The sequence below is a fragment of the Chanos chanos genome, chromosome 13 (genome assembly GCF_902362185.1).
Source record: "Chanos chanos chromosome 13, fChaCha1.1, whole genome shotgun sequence".
NCBI classification, from domain to species: Eukaryota; Metazoa; Chordata; class Actinopteri; order Gonorynchiformes; family Chanidae; genus Chanos; species Chanos chanos.
This window is the reverse complement of record NC_044507.1, coordinates 23,272,875-23,289,783: the sequence shown is the minus strand read 5'-3', so window position 1 is coordinate 23,289,783 and position 16,909 is coordinate 23,272,875. Positions and strand designations below refer to the sequence as shown.

Sequence of the window (16,909 nt, the reverse complement as noted above, 5' to 3'; positions counted from 1 at the left end):
ACCTCTGAACCTGTCTGTCACCTCACCTTTGACCTGTCTGTCACCTCAACTCTGACCTGTCTATCACTTCACCTCTGAACCTGTCTGTCACCTCACCTCTGACCTGTTTTTGTCTGAACCATGATGTGCACTGTTTTTCTGATGCTATTTTCACACAGTGTTAAAATGTTTGTTGTCATGGCAATGAGCAAGGGAAAATAAGTTCAAAAGTATGAGGGGAAAAACAACAGGAAATAACAGGGTTTACAGAGAAGGACTGTGTCAGAGGACACGCACACTCAGTGACTCTACATCTCTGTACATTAACCTTTTAGCATTAGCACCAGGAGTCCTGGCCGCACGTGACTCCTCTTCTTACTTATCACCTTACAGAGAGCCGGGGAGCTCTCTCTCTCTCCCTCTCTCTCCCTCTCTCTCTCTCTCCCTCTCTCCCTCTCTCCCTCTCTCTCTCTCTCTCTCCCTCTCTCTCTCTCTCCCTCTCTCCCTCTCTCTCTCTCTCTCTCTCTCTCTCTCCCTCTCTCTCTCTCCCTCCTTCTCTCTCTCTATCTCTCCCTCTCTCTCTCCCACTCTCTCTCCCTCTCTCTTTCTCTCTCTCTCTCTCTCTCTCTCTCACTCTCTCTCACTCTATCTCTCCCTCCCTCTCTCTCTCTCCCTCTCTCTCACACTCTCTCTCTCTCTCTCTTTCTCTCTCTCTCTCTCTCTCTCTCTCTCTCTCTTTCTCTCTCTATCTCTCTCTCCATCTATCCCTCTCTCTCACTCTATCTCTCTCCCTCTCTCTCTCTCTCTCCCTCTCTCTCTCTCTCTCTATCTGTGTGTGTGTGTGTGTTCAATATACACAAACACACAGTCCCATGATTGAAAGTGCGCTGACAGATTGTAACCAGAGAGGATCTTGGGTGCGGCGGTTGGTTTAGGAGATCCCAGGCTTGGGTGTGACACACAATCACCTGTGAAACCACTTTTTAATAGCACCAGTCTAAGTTAGGCTTGGATCTCAAAGGATCACACTTTGCTGACTTAACAGATTTTTTTTTTTTTTGCAGAGAGACCAAAGCTGTGTGAATAGGAGTTGAAAAGAGCTGTAGATGATTTAGTGGTGCTTGTCTTAGCTGTGGGCAGATGAGTGATGAGAGAATGGAGAGACCAGGGTTTCCATAGCAACTGTATGCCTCTTATGTGTTGGTGCTGTTGGCAGTGCCACAGACAAGAAGACATAACAAGGAGCCATAAAGAGTCATAAAGAGTCATAAAGAGTCATAAGGAGTCATAAAGAGTCATAAGGAGTCATAAGGAGTCATAAAGAGTCATAAGGAGTCATAAAGAGTAACTATTTTACAGAAACAGACAGATCACTAATTCCTGCTGAACAAATGACGATGTGCTCTGTTATATTTTATCCCCACATCCAAAGCTAAACGTCCCAGAGAAAGAGCTGGAAGCACATCACCTCAGGACACCTCATCAGGCCAAGGGTTACACAGGTCTGCTCACACACTGAGACAAACGGCTATAAAGTTACAGCAAATTTTAACAGTTCAGTAAAATGACTGTTTTATAGTTGTACATGATTCTACTGTGCAGTACAATGCACTGTGTAGTGACTGGTTTATTTACAGTAAAATACTGGAGCATTCATTGCATTCTGGCCTTCGTGCAGAGGAGCATTAGAGAATCGTGGAGAGAAAATATAAGCGAGAAACAGATCTCAGGACTTGCCCTTTTGACTTTATTCCAGAAAAACACTTTTTGACCTTATTCTCAAAATTTTAAGTTGAATCTAAAAATGCAGTAGTTTTATTCTCTTCAGGTACTCTTCTGGTGTGGTATCAAAAACGCTAGTGTCTCCACCTCAGAGTGCTGGGTTTGATTCTCAGTAACTGAGCTTCTACAGAGAGACAAATGGTGTTGGGAAGATGACAGGTGCTGGTCTCTCTGCTGCAGAGCTGGGCGTATCCAGGGAGTGTAGTGGGAACCTGTGTGTATGCTTTAACTTTAGACTATTGTAACTAGTACTATTTAAAACTATTTAAAAGTAGAGTAGAGTACTGAAAAATATGATTTTGCATAAGAATTTGTGTACAAATATAACCTGCATACAAATATAACCTGCATTCAAATGTAATTTGCATTCAAATGTAATTTGCATACTACCCAGGAAAAGTAATGTACTGTAATTCATTTACAGTCAGTTACAGTTATTTACTGTTTATATTTTTTTGTCAGTAAATTACTGTAAAATCTATAAGACTTTACACCATAGATGCAGACATCTCCACAGCTTCTAAACCATATAATGGTTCTTATCCTGTCATGGATTCAGTGCCTCTCAGAAGAATGAATGGGTTACCAGCCTAAACAGGGTCACAGCGGGTCCCAGTGATAGCAGTTAGCACCTGATACCTTCCATCTTTTTCAGTTTCCATTTGAAGGTTAAAATGCCTTCATTGCCCTGTTCCTCCTTCCTTTTACGGGCTTGGAGCGCCCGCACGGCCCGGGGCACTGGAATATGGCCACTGGCTGCATCACTCCTCTGAGACCTCAGACATGTTTGAGACACAAGGCCAGGAACACAGGATCCCGTCAACAGACGGCAGTCGGAAAGACAAACCTTTATCAAAAATAGAGGTGTCACCCTCGAGGTATGTTAGGGGCAACCATATGCTGAGGGCTTGATCACGCAACACGACCCCCAAAGGCCAAGGCCAAGTTCGGTATCTGATATCCTGAAACACAGGCTGGCCTGGGCAGCTCTGCCTTGACCTTCATGAGCCATGGGACAGATCTGTTGTGAGGATGGGAAGGAGAGAGCAGGCTGAGGGTGAAAGAGATGAAGGTGATGCTGGCGTCTGAAACAGGCCACAGGCTGGTGGAGAGCTGATCACCCCAGTGGCTGACCTGAGAACAGACTGAGGGTCAAGAGAAGGCAGCAGATATAATGCGTTTCTCTGTCCACTTAACCCCACGGTTCTGGTTTATACAGCAGTTTTGGAGATGAGTCATGAACCATTTTTTAAGTTGTGTGATGTGAATTTATTTCCTTTCAGAGGAGTTACAGTGCAGTATATAGGAAAGGTTGTCTTGGTGACTGTTTCCATGGTATTGTTTTCATGCTTTCAAATAAATGATATCTCACTCTTCATGATCTTAGGCAATCTGTCTACTCAATGCATCCACATCTCTAAATCTGTTTTCAAACCTATGCTGGTCAAAGCATTTTGGTTCTGCTTGATTGTCTGGCTGGTTCACTGCCTTTACCACCTCACAGTCTTCAGCATACACAGCTGCTTTCACACAGGGGTCTGTGAACAGTGGAAGACAGTGCCAACACTGTTCCTTACACTACTCTGCACAGTATCATCAACAAACTGGCATAAATGAAGTATGAATCAGATTATATTGTTCAGTGCTCTTTCTCAACAAACAGTTTCCCCTTTAACAGACACTGTAAACCCGGGATGAATTGTATTTCCACGTATAGCTGACAGGGCTGTTCCATAGCCTCTCTTTTATGCTATAAATGACCTAATACAAAATCATATCTTTTTTTTCAACAGACAAAAAGGCACCAGCGCCCCCTAAAGGTGAGTTCTCTTAAATCACACTGACTGACAGAGAGAAGTCCTGGTTTTATTATTTAAGTTTTTTCTGATGAACGGAGGAGTCGGTGTCCTTTGGGACAGGTCACTGATAACTCCACCTTCCCAGCCTCACCATCCCTTCCTCTGTGAGATGAGTTCACATGCTGAAACACACACTCCCTGCAGCAGTGCAGCATACATTTTGATAATATGATTTTGTTTTTCCTTTTGTGTTGCAGATAAACCAGCTGAGGGTGAGTATCTCCTCATCTCTCTGTGTGTGTGTATGCATCAGTCCTGTGTGTCTGTTTGCTCTGAATGCAGAATGAATGTAGCCATAAGTCGTTTAATTCCTCATTCAGTGTCAGAATTGAACAGCACTTTGTGTAGGCAAGCAGGTGTTTGCTGAACCTCACTCCAGTAGTTTCATGTCAAACCCGCCTGTGTTTAAAGCACTGATAACTAGTCAGATGGATGGGACTGGAGGCAGGTGAGGGCTAGCTGTGCATAGAGGTCTGATAAATATACACGTCATACACATCCATGGTTTATGCAGTGGTGCACGGCCAGTAGCCAGTGCCCTGATAGGTCTGTGAAGATTCGTGTGTAGAGGCCTGACTACTCCCTGTGATGCTCTCTTACTCTTTTCCTCTGATTCTCAGATCAGTGGCTGTTTGAAGCATTAGAGACAAAAGCAGAACTGAGATAAACACAGGTGGAATTAAGGTCTTGTCCTTTGTGACTGTCACTTCCGTACAGTTTTATGAAGTAATGGACGTCTGCCCTTTGACTGGTATACACTGATGCTGACTGACTGCATATTCAAATCCTACAGCTTCAAACACTCTGAACTTCTTCATTTCACAATGTTAACAGAGCATGAAACATTAGAGACAAACTTTGAGCGGAGGTAAAAACAGTTGAAGCAGTTGAAAATGATTAAGGACTTGGTTAAGGTACGTGGTGCGTCTAAGTTATAAATACTTTGTGCCAAAATAATGCTGTTGAGTTTTGGCTTCCTCTTACATCTGATCTGCCAAATAGCCAACACTGGCTAGCTATCACTGTTAGCTAACTGTTTGCAAGCCACAGCTGCAGTGTATTGTTAACATCAGCTTGTTTGGTCCAGGAAACTGACTATCATGCTTCTTTGGCTATCTATAGCAGCAGCAAACAAGCTAGCAATTTTTTTTCTTAGAAACATCTTGCTAACAATAACATTTTTGATAACAGCTAAATACAGATTTATTATTAACTAGTGATAGGAATAAATTAAATAATTCAAGTTTGATTCATGGGAGGCAAACTCAAATCCTGCAAAATCCAACAGTCCACACAATGGGGAGTGCACCTGTCCATCACAACTTAATGCTCCTCTTGCACCAGTAGAAAGGCCTCTGGCATCTTTCTTTCTCTCTTTTGTTTCAGTGGGATATTTATGGGTTTATTTTAATAGCTGTGAAAGGAGTTTGTTCAGTGTTGTGAATGTTTGCTGTATATAGGTGTCTTCTGTGTGTTTGAGTGTGGAATCTTTATTGGAACATTATTTCTTTTTCTGTGAGGTTTAGTGCTATGCTGTGCGCTGAATATGTGTCTCCATAATGCTTTCTGCGCGCTTTACTGACATGTTTACATACCACTTCTAGCATCCGATGCCCCGCCCGACGCAGAGGGTAAGCGCTTTCCACACCTCTCCACCAAATACAGAGAGCGTAGTGCAAATATCTATTACCTGTGTCTCTACAAACAGAGACTAGTGCAAATATCTATTACCTGTGTCTCCACAAACAGAGCGTAGTGCAAATATCTATTACCTGTGTCTCCACAAACAGAGCGTAGTGCAAATATCTATTACCTGTGTCTCTACAAACAGAGACTAGTGCAAATATCTATTACCTGTGTCTCTACAAACAGAGAGTAGTGCAAATATCTGTTACCTGTGTCTCTACAAACAGAAAGTAGTGCAAACATCTGTTACCTGTGTCTCTACAAACAGAGGGTAGTGCAAACATCTGTTACCTGTGTCTCTACAAACAGAGGGTAGTGCAAACATCTGTTACCTGTGTCTCTACAAACAGAAAGTAGTGAAAATATCTATTAAAATATCTAAGATAGCTATTAAAATATCTGTGCTCACAAACGGAGAGCAGTAGCTGTGCTTGTCTGTTCATAGGTGTTGATGAGTTTTGACACAGGTAACGTTCTCTAATGTTTTTGCGTGCCCTGAGATGACTCTTACGTGGTTTAATGACACACTGACGTGGTATTTTAGAGGCAGAGCCGCGGACTGAGGAGGGTAAGGAGTCTTTATTCAGTCTCTACATGCATTGTCGCTTTGTCCTAACTGAACACATTTTAGTGGTGTGATTCCCATAGAAATGATAAGAATGCTGATGAAAGACTTTGCATTATGGACTTGAGGCAGAGTGATTTACAGTGATCAAACTTTAATTCACCACTGCAGTGCAGACCTGCATCACTGAACAAAAAAGACACCTAAACACATTACACTATATACGTGGACATGAGCTGTTTTACAATGATCTCATTTTAATGTTTATGGATATTTATATTCAGAGATATTTAACATTTTATTAAATTATAAATATGGATATATGTCTATTAATGCTGTATTTTTTGAAGGCAGCAATACTTTCTTGGCATATTAAACATATTACTTTTGAACCAACACTCATCACAAAATATTTAGATGTCCATTGTTTGTTGAACACTCGACATTTCAGAGTCCATTTTGCTCTTCTTTGATGCATTCTGCTCCATTCAACTGATCGTTTCACATCCACTAATGTTATGAGCCTGTCACTTGAGGATTGTGAGGAAGAGTCCATTTTGGGCCTTTAGCCCAATTTTAACTGTAGACAGCGCCCTCTGCTGGATTCACGTTAATAGCAGTACAGACTCGCCATACACAACACAGCATTTTCTTTTGTGGTTTTTCCCTCGAAGCTGTCGCGGGCCAGGATAAAACCGTATGCGGACCAGTTCTGGCCCGCGGGCTGTTTGTTGCCCACGTGTGCTTCATACTGTACTTTTACAAATGAAACAGCCCTGCTGTTCATGCTGAGAGCTTTTAATGGTACAACAGCAGCAATAATAATAAAAGTAATAATAATAATAATAATAACTGACATGTGCTCATTAACAGAGGCACAGCTGGCTGTGGAGGGTAAGGGCTTTCAGTGCTTTGCTGATATTTCTCATTTATTCTGCACATATTGCATAGTCCACATACTGCTATTACTACATAGTCTACTTCTCTATACTACATACTGCTATCACTACATAATCTGCTTCTCTATACTACATACTGCTATCACTACATAGTCTGCTTCTCTATACTACATACTGCTATTACTACAGTGTCTGCTTCTCTATACTACATACTGCTATTACTACATAGTCTACTTCTCTATACTACATACTGCTATCACTACATAGTCTGCTTCTCCACACTACATACTGCTATTACTACAGTGTCTGCTTCTCCACACTACATACTGCTATTACTACATAGTCTGCTTCTCCACACTACATACTGCTATCACTACATAGTCTGCTTCTCTATACTACATACTGCTATCACTACATAGTCTGCTTCTCTATACTACATACTGCTATCACTACATAGTCTGCTTCTCCACACTACATACTGCTATCACTACATAGTCTGCTTCTCTATACTACATACTGCTATTACTACAATGTCTGCTTCTCCACACTACATACTGCTATTACTACATAGTCTGCTTCTCCACACTACATACTGCTATCACTACATAGTCTGCTTCTCTATACTACATACTGCTATCACTACATAGTCTGCTTCTCTATACTACATACTGCTATTACTACAATGTCTGCTTCTCTATACTACATACTGCTATTACTACAGTGTCTGCTTCTCCACACTACATACTGCTATCACTACATAGTCTGCTTCTCTATACTACATACTGCTATCACTACATAGTCTGCTTCTCCACACTACATACTGCTATTACTACAATGTCTGCTTCTCCACACTACATACTGCTATTACTACAATGTCTGCTTCTCTATACTACATACTGCTATTACTACATAGTCTGCTTCTCTATACTACATACTGCTATCACTACATAGTCTGCTTCTCCACACTACATACTGCTATTACTACATAGTCTGCTTCTCTATACTACATACTGCTATCACTACATAGTCTGCTTCTCTATACTACATACTGTGTGCTAAAGGATGTTGCTCATTGGTGTTCATGCTTTGACTGACAGATGCTGAGCCGGCTGTAGAGGGTAAGAGCTTTCATATTTAACTCCCATGAGTTATTTAAGCTTTATATCCATTGCTAATGTCCATATTACAGAACATTAATCGTAATGTGCTTCACTAATGTGCAGCTAATGGATTAACAGAGACACCGCCAGCTACAGAGGGTAAGAGCTTTTAATGTTTACCTTATATTGTAATATCCATACTAGATTGATATCGACTGTTTCATATATGTGGGTCGTACTATATCAGTGTATTTGTCATATATGTGGGTTGTACTATATCAGTATATCTGTCATATGTGTGGGTTGTACTATATCAGTATATTTATCATATATGTGGGTCGTACTATATCAGTATATTTATCATATATGTGGGTCGTACTATATCAGTATATTTTTCCTGATCTATGCCACGGTATGGGAGTTGAGGCCTGCATTTCTTTCTTTGAGCAGTGACAGAGGCTCCGGTAAAGGGTGAGAACTGGTTTTAGCACGGAGGTCTCGTGTATGTGAACCTGTGTGTGAGAGAGTTTCCACATATTTAGATCAGTGTATTTATGAAAACAGAGGTAGAAACAGATGCATTTCTGTGAGTCTATGTGGAATACATGAATGTCATGCATGTACACATCCATGCATGCGCTCTATCTATATGTGTGTGTGCGTGCGTGTGTGTGTGCGTGTGTGTGTGTGCGTGTGTGTGTGTGTGTGGATAACTGTGTACGATGTTTCAGAACGCTGCAGGGAAAAATAAAGGAAGCAGAGGAATGTTCTGGATAAGACACTCAGGAACACGGACAGGTCCTGGACTGACGCCTTTGAAAAATTCCTTGGCATATGTCCACAACTGTACTGACAGTTCTTCTGTTTTAGCTCCGGACTCTGTGGGTGTGTGGATGGTGTGCGTGGTATTAACCTCTCTGTACTTCTATTGTTTCTTTTCACTCAGAACAAGATGGTGGAAGAGACGGTAAGGGAAAGAAACAATATTTGCAGTCTGCCTGCTGCCATGCGTGTATTTGGGTCTGCGGGTACCTTGCTGTCGTTTCAGCTGCAGTTTGAATGTGCACGCTGCTGTCTGTCATTCACGGTCCCTGCTGCTGGGGCTATTCGTCCATCACAGGGACTCTGACTGGCCCAATGGAAACAAAAAACCAACAAATTTCTCACTTACTGATAAAATCACCAACACACCACTCATTTAAAGATCAAACACACTGACCAATCAGCCTTTTACTGATGAAACACACTGACCAATCAGCCTTCTACTGATGAAACACACTGACCAATCAGCCTTTTACTGATGAAACACACTGGCCAATCAGCCTTTTGCTAATGAAACACACTGGCCAATCAGCCTTTTACCAATGAAACACACTGGCCAATCAGCCTTTTACTGATGAAACACACTGGCCAAACAGCCTTTTACTGATGAAACACACTGGCCAATCAGCCTCTTGCTAATGAAACACACTGGCCAATCAACCATCTCCTGAGAGGGACTGCTCTGGCGAAGGATGATTATTTTGGTGTCATTTGATTGGATTGTTCAGTCTTGGCAGGATGAAATGGTTAGCAGTTCATAATCTTTAACAGTTTACCCTCAACAGTTTAATGTCACTCATTTTGAATGATACCTGGCTTCACTTACTTTAATTAACTGAGGGATTTCTTTGAGAAAGAACATTTTACTGAGTATCTAATACAGGGACAAATCTGTTTCAAATGGATGTATTTTTTAGGTTTCTCTCTGTGTTCACAAACATTGGGATTCGCCAAAGCATTCACAGGTGTTTCAGACATGAAGTACTGATTGATTTACTGGTGAATTCAGTCATCAAAGGTTTTGACATGACAACGTGATATATACTTTGAGTTGTCAGTGTGGGTATATATCGATCAATGTGTGTATGTTTGCAAAAAATAACTTGTTCCATTAATCTTTAGTGGTCACCATTATGTGTGAAGTACATCTCAAATATGCACATCTTATCTGCACCTCATTTTCGATTTACACATCGATTAGTTATTGTTGACAGGCTTGATCTAGAAATGCATCAGAGAACCTCTTCAGACCACATAAAAAACCTCTTCAGACCACATAAAAACCTCTTCAGACCACATAAAACCCCTAAATGGTGAAACCCTGAGGCAAAAACTACCAAATTCAACGGTTTCCGTGAGTTTCACTGCGTAAGCGTGGAAGCAGTGCGGTTAAGTGAGTGTCGTGCAGCCAAAGGAACTGAAAGCCTTCTGGGAGCTGTGTGAAATTCTGTGTGGTGCGTTTACATGCGGACACTGGATCTGGTTCTGTAACAGTGAAGCACATAATGATGCCAAAGCTGAGAGTGAACGTGCATGTGTGAATGGGGCACCTTTATGAACCAAACCCTTTAAAAACAACCAACCCTGTTAAAGAGAACCAAACCCATGAAACAGAACCAAACCTATTAAACAGAACCAAACCTATGAAACAGAACCAAACTAACAAACAAACAAACCAAACCCGGTTAAACAGGGGCTGTCTGGGGTTGGGCATGCGTCTCTGGGACACATGACTTTATCTGTAACACTTTGGCAGAATGATTTGGTTTAATACACTCATGTCCTCTGTGAGGCTCAGGTCTGATTCAGACAAGGACAGAGAGAATGTGAACTGTGAAATATGGCGCTACTTTAAGCTCACATAACATAATACAACAACAACATTAACTTTAAAACCAACATGAAAGCATTACTGTCATAACATAAACTATGGAAAATTCTTATTGCAACATTAGGTATGACAATATCACCTTTTACTGGTGACATTATATCGGCAAATTATGATTTTGTTTTACAAGCCCAGAAAAGTCAGGGAGGATAATGTGTGTGTGTGTGTGTGTGTGTGTGTATGTGCGCGCGCGTGTGTGTGTGTGTGTGTGAGAAACTTTAGTGAGTCAGTTTCAAGCGGGCCAAGCAAATTCACATTTCTGTTAAAACAGTTCAAATATGTTCTCTCCTTCACTCACCCTCTACCTCTCTCTTTCTCTCTAAAACAGAGCTGCCCGAGGATGGTAAGACACTGATTTAACAGCATGTATGTGGCCTAGAACACATACATGACATGAAATTAGACCTTAAATTTGTGTCATTATTAAGGAGAGGATGAGAGGAGAGTGTGAGTGCCCTTCATATCCTGTTGAAAAGGAGACGCAGACAAGGAAACAGAAAATGTTTAAAGTTTTAGCAAATGTAAAAAGGAAAAAAGCAAGTTTATTTTAATCTGACTCATGTGCTTACCATGTTATTAAATTCCAGCTACCTGTTTTGCTTTTTGCTGTCAGTTGGACCTGTGAGTGCTTGCTTACACACCACTGACTGATCAGTCACATAAAACATTTCTCTCAAACAGGGTACCTCACAACCAGCTCTTTCATCTCACTGATTTAGAAAACAAACTGATACACCCAGGGGTGCCATCACAGGGTCACTTCACATGACAGAGAGCAGGACCATAGAATCACCTCAACATATCAGCCACCACAACATCATATGGTTCATATTGTTCACGTCTAAGCCCAGTGATCAAATGATGTCAAAAAAAGTGAAAATTGTTGTGAAACAAGAGCTTGCATTTTAAAGACATTTAAACACGAAAGGGCATTTATCATGAAAAGTTGCTAGGGGTCAGAGATTTGTTGGCATTTGTTGTACCTTCTATGCTCCCAAGACGACAAGCAGGCGCTTCACACCACGCGTCCTATTTCAGCACTTAATGACTTTTGATGAGAAACCAACTGTAATCAGTTGCCCTGTCAACTGAAGGTCGCCTCTCACATCCCTCCAGTCAGTCAGCTGCTGATTGGTGGATCTAACTGACATGAGCACTCTGATCCCTCCCTCTCAGAGACAGTGCCAGGGGACGATTCCCAGGTGCCAGAGCTGACTGGTCTCTTCGTAGAGAGGCCTCAGAGCGTCACGGTAACCAAAGGCAAGTACTCTCACACATTCCTCTGTTCCACTCAGTGGATCTAAATCAACTCTGCTCCCACATACGTTACCCTGACAACATATGAAATGTGAAATCCAAACACGACCATCTCATAGGTATCACAGATGGAACTCTAAAATGTGTGCAGGTATATGTCTGTGACATGTATATACATAAATTGCCACTGTATATATCTGTGACATGTATATACATAAATTGCCACTGTATATATCTGATGACTAGTCACTAGCCTGTGTGTTTGAAACAAATTTCAATCAACTTTACCTTTCACTGACTTCTGTTTAAATTGTCTGCTGGACTATAGCTATTTATTTAATGATCTTTTAATTATCACCAACAGGAAAAGATGTCACGTTTGTGGCGAAGGTGGACTCCTCTAACCTGATTAGGAAGCCAAATATGAAATGGTTAAAGGGGAAATGGCTAGACCTGGGCAGCAAAGCTGGGAAACACCTGCAATTCAAAGAGACTTATGACAGGAACACCAAGGTGTGTGTGTGTGTGTGTGTGTGTGTGTGTGTGTGTGTGTGTGCATGTGCATGTTCATGTGTGTGTGTGTGTGTGTATGTGCGTGAGTGAGCACATGTGGATCTGTGTGTGTGTGTGTGTGTGTGTGTGTGTGTGTGACTGTTTATGTGTGAGTGTGTGTGTAAACGGACGTGTGTGTGTATCTGTGTGCTGGTCATCGTTTGCTGCGGGTGCAGTTTTGTGTTGAAGCGTCTGTGTGTGGTGTGCAGGTATACACCTATGAGATGAGCATTAAAAAGGTGGTAGATGGAGATGCTGGAGGCTATCGCTGTGAGGTCACCTCTAAAGACAAGTGTGACAGCTGTACATTTGAGGTCACTGTTGAAGGTAAGGCATAAAATCTTCACCTGTGTTCAACACTGACTGTCAGTCACTAATCTTCTCTATAATCATCAGTTACGGGCATTGATCCAGTCTCGTAGTAATGGACTGATCTTATTTGGTGTGTCTCGTGTACTCATAACTTCACTGCAGGGCTGCTATACTTTTCAAAATGAAATTTCCGTTCTAAAGTTCTGTAGCAGCCAACATTCACAGAGTCAGTCAGTCAAAGGACAATGTCACTAACACACTTTTTCAAACGCTAATCTTTCAGCTGTCCAAGAGGAACAGCCAGCCAACATTCTGGAAGCATTCAAACGCTCGTAAGTGTCCCCTTTTGGATGTGTCCTCTAGTCACTATGATTACAACAATCGCTCCATGTTTTCTGTCCTCCAAAACCTCTGTACTTTTTACAAAAGACCAGGACTATTGGCTGACCCTGTGTATCTTTGTGTATTATCTGAATGCCTAAACTCATGCTCTTTTTGCTTATTCTATCTCTGTGAGGTCTCTGATCTTAATCTCTCTGTGAGCTTTCTGCTCTTAATATATATATCTGTGATTTTCTGGTCAGAATCTATCTGTGAGCACTCTGATCTTAATGTATCATTCTGTTACCTTTCTGATCTTAATCTATCTCTTTGTGAGCTTGCTCTCATTCGATCTGTCTGTGAGCTTTCGGAACCTAATGTCTGTCCCAATGTGATATTTCTGTTCTTAATTTCTGTGAGCTTCCTGTTCTCAATCTTTCTGTGAGATGTTAGCGTTATACAGTCATTACATGTTATTTCCTTTTTAATCCAGGAAAGCCCCAAAGGCAGGGTAAGAACCCACACACAACATATGCACAATTCCTCCATATGCTCTGTGTATGGGAGACTACATGCATTGTGCAAGTGTGAAAAGTATGTGAAATATATATAGAATGAGATAAGAAATGAGAGAAAAGAAAACCAGAAAAAAATCAGAGAAATGATTTTGCTGTCGTTTTCTGATGCGAACATTGTCAGTATAACAGTCCGAATGGGTAGGAATCAGAACCGCCTGGTTCCGATTCCTCTGTGTTGCAATGCAGCATTTGTCAATAATCCACACAATTCCACACAGTAACTTGTGGAACAGGGGTGTCAGGGTCCAGTCCTGCCGGGCCAGGGCCAGGGCTCTGCTCCTTCTCTGGTCTCCCTGTCTGCTTTGCCCCTTGTCTGTTTTGCAGATAGGAATCAGCATGTAATTCAGAGGTGATAACAAAACCCAGCAGGATCTGGGCCCTCCTGGTGTGGATTCTGACACCCCTGTCATTGACTAATATTACAAAACTGGAACCTTCTAAGAAAAAAATTCAGTGGATTTTTGAGTGCCTTCAGATCCTCATAAGCTGCAAGGTTATTGTTTATGGTTGAAAATGTTGATTTCCTGAGACGAAGAGCACACGCAGACCAAAGATTCATAATGAAATCTGAAATCTGAATAAGATTCAACTAAATGTGAACCTATGTTTGGGACAGCGATCACCATGCACTTTCAAACCGTCACCCAGTTTTGCACAATACTTTTAAGATATTTTAGTTTAATAATATCTTATAATATCTCTGCGTATTTTCTACAACAGGTTTTCTGTGACCTTAATTTATACACATTCCACAACTGAGATGACACTTCAGACAGTGTTAGATATTTGTCCTAAGCCCTGTGGTCTACTCAGTGTAATGAAGGAATGAGATCAGTGGCCAGGTTTGGATGCAGGAAGACGCTGTGGTTTTGTGACTGTAGCCTATTCCGTGTTTCCATGTGTTGGAACAATAGAGGGCCACAAATAATTAATTATATAATTAATGAACTACATCATATAATTAAGTATATTTACATTTACAGTCATAACCTATGTGGACCTGGCACTGTTTGGACAGGAAAATGGCTTATATGAAGTTACGTTCATGGCTTAGAACTCAGTTAAATTCAGATTTCATGCCACAAACCAGCTTATACATATTCAGTTAGTACATGCCTTAATGCTTTAATGAGAAGACAGGCAGAACATAGCCATCACAGAGCCATCCACAGCACAGGTGCCACCACTAAATTCAGTATCAGACCAGTCCAGTATTAGACCAGTTCAGTATTAGACCAGTTTAGTATTAGACCAGTCCAGTATTAGATCAGTTCAATATTAGACCAGTCCAGTATCAGACCAGTCCAGTATTAGACCAGTTCAATATTAGACCAGTCCAGTATTAGACCAGTCCAGTATTAGACCAGTTCAGTATCAGACCAGTTCAGTATTAGACCAGTCCAGTACTTGACCAGTTCAATATTAGACTAGTTCAGTATTAGACCAGTCCAGTACTAGACCAGATACAAGTGCAGGAAAAGTGAGAAGAAAGTGAGAGAGTGAAGCACAGACAGATACAAGTGGATTTATAGCCCTATAATCTAAAGCTATCATGTACCTTCTGACATAAAGTATCTGGCATAGAGGAAAGGAAAACTGCATCATAAGAGTCAATGCACACAGGACAGCAGAGACATTGGCAAAGATTTATAGTATTTATAAGGAGGTACCATGACATACATCATAGGAGGCTGAGTAACACACTTAGACATGCATTGCTTATCTTTCAACAAGAGGTCTAAAATCCATGACTGCATATAAATCTTAATCATTTATATTATCATTCACTAAAACTGTGTTCTCTATAAAGCAACAGTGTTTTCTGACATCCAGTGGTGTTTTCCAAAGGCTGTATTCCATGCGAATATGGCTGTGTTTGAGTGAATCTGAATGAAATTCTGACTTGGATTCCATGGCAACAATGACTAAAATGACACCTCTATGTTACGTGCACTGTAACATAAAGCAGTCAAATCTAAGCTGACAAAACATTCCTTGTTTTTTTTTTTTTATAGTTATGTTATGAGGAAAAATCTGTGTTTTCTTTTCGGAGACTGAATGTGATGTCTGGCTACATATATGTTCATATATGAGCGCATTAATAACAATGACTGTTGTGCACTGTATGTGTCTGTTCCCATGTCCTCTTGCTGTATGGGAGTGGCCTTCATGCTCTCATCTGTGTTAGAGAGAGTTAGACAGAGAGAGAGAGAGAGAGAATATTTATGATATGTCCTGCCTGTTCTTACTGTCTCTTTCCCGCAGTCTGAAAGTCCAATTCTTACCCAAAGTCTGAAAATCTAATTCTTGTTTAAAAGGGTAACACTCAGTCTGATGTTGCCTGTTTGGACACATGGACCTTTTTCTGTCTTCTCTCTGTAGTGGAGATGCTGGAGAGGACGCTGGTGACCTGGACTTTAGCGGCCTGCTTAAGAAAAGGTCAGAGAGGTCAAACACTCACTATACACCACTCTCAAACGCACCCACTCTCAAACGCACTCACTCTCAAACACACACTCTCAAATGCACACACTCACTCTCAAATGCACTCACTCTCAAACGCACTCACTCTCAAACGCACCCACTCTCAAACGCACCCTCTCACTTTTAATTGCACACTCTCTCAAACGCACTCACTCACTCTCAAACACATTCACTCTCAAATGCACTCACTCACTCTCAAACACACACTCTCAAATGCACTCACTCTCAAACGCACTCACTCTCAAATGCACTCACTCTCAAACGGACCCACTCTCAAACGCACTCACACTTAAACACACACACACACAAATGCACACACTCTCAAACGCACTCACTCTCAAATGCACCCACTGTCAAACACTCACTCTCAAACGGACCCACTCTCAAACACCCTCACTCTCAAATGCACTCACTCTCAAACACACACACACAAATGCATCCATTCTCAAACGCAATCACTCTCAAACACACTCACTCTCAAACACACTCACTCTCGAACACACTCACTCTGAAAAACACACCCTCACAAATGCACCCACTCTCAAATGCACTCACTCACTCTCAAACACACTCACTCTCAAATGCACTCACTCACTCTTAAACTTACTCAATCTGAGTCACATTTCTCATTCTCATCAGCAATATTCCAAGATGAGCATTATTCCAAGAACTTTCCATTCCAGTGAAATAATAAATAGATGTATTGCTGTATTTGAAGATTCAATACCATTCGGGAAATATGGGTCAAAATTGGTTCTCAAAACACTAAGCAGTGAGGTGCGTTATGGAGTGACCACTTGTGAGATTGTGTGAGGTTGCATTGTT

General features: G+C 41.4%; 1 protein-coding gene across 1 annotated transcript in view; it reads left to right on the top strand.

The window, feature by feature from the left end:
* Positions 1-16,909, top strand: part of mybpc2a (myosin binding protein Ca) — a 42,132-nt gene that overhangs the window by 10,754 nt on the left and 14,469 nt on the right. The window contains exons 3-9 of the mRNA XM_030789777.1: positions 1,412-1,481; positions 3,818-3,832; positions 11,757-11,840; positions 12,202-12,350; positions 12,599-12,716; positions 12,985-13,033; positions 15,983-16,039. Coding sequence (XP_030645637.1) covers positions 1,412-1,481; positions 3,818-3,832; positions 11,757-11,840; positions 12,202-12,350; positions 12,599-12,716; positions 12,985-13,033; positions 15,983-16,039 — 542 coding nt within the window. The remainder of the gene's footprint in view (positions 1-1,411; positions 1,482-3,817; positions 3,833-11,756; positions 11,841-12,201; positions 12,351-12,598; positions 12,717-12,984; positions 13,034-15,982; positions 16,040-16,909) is intronic.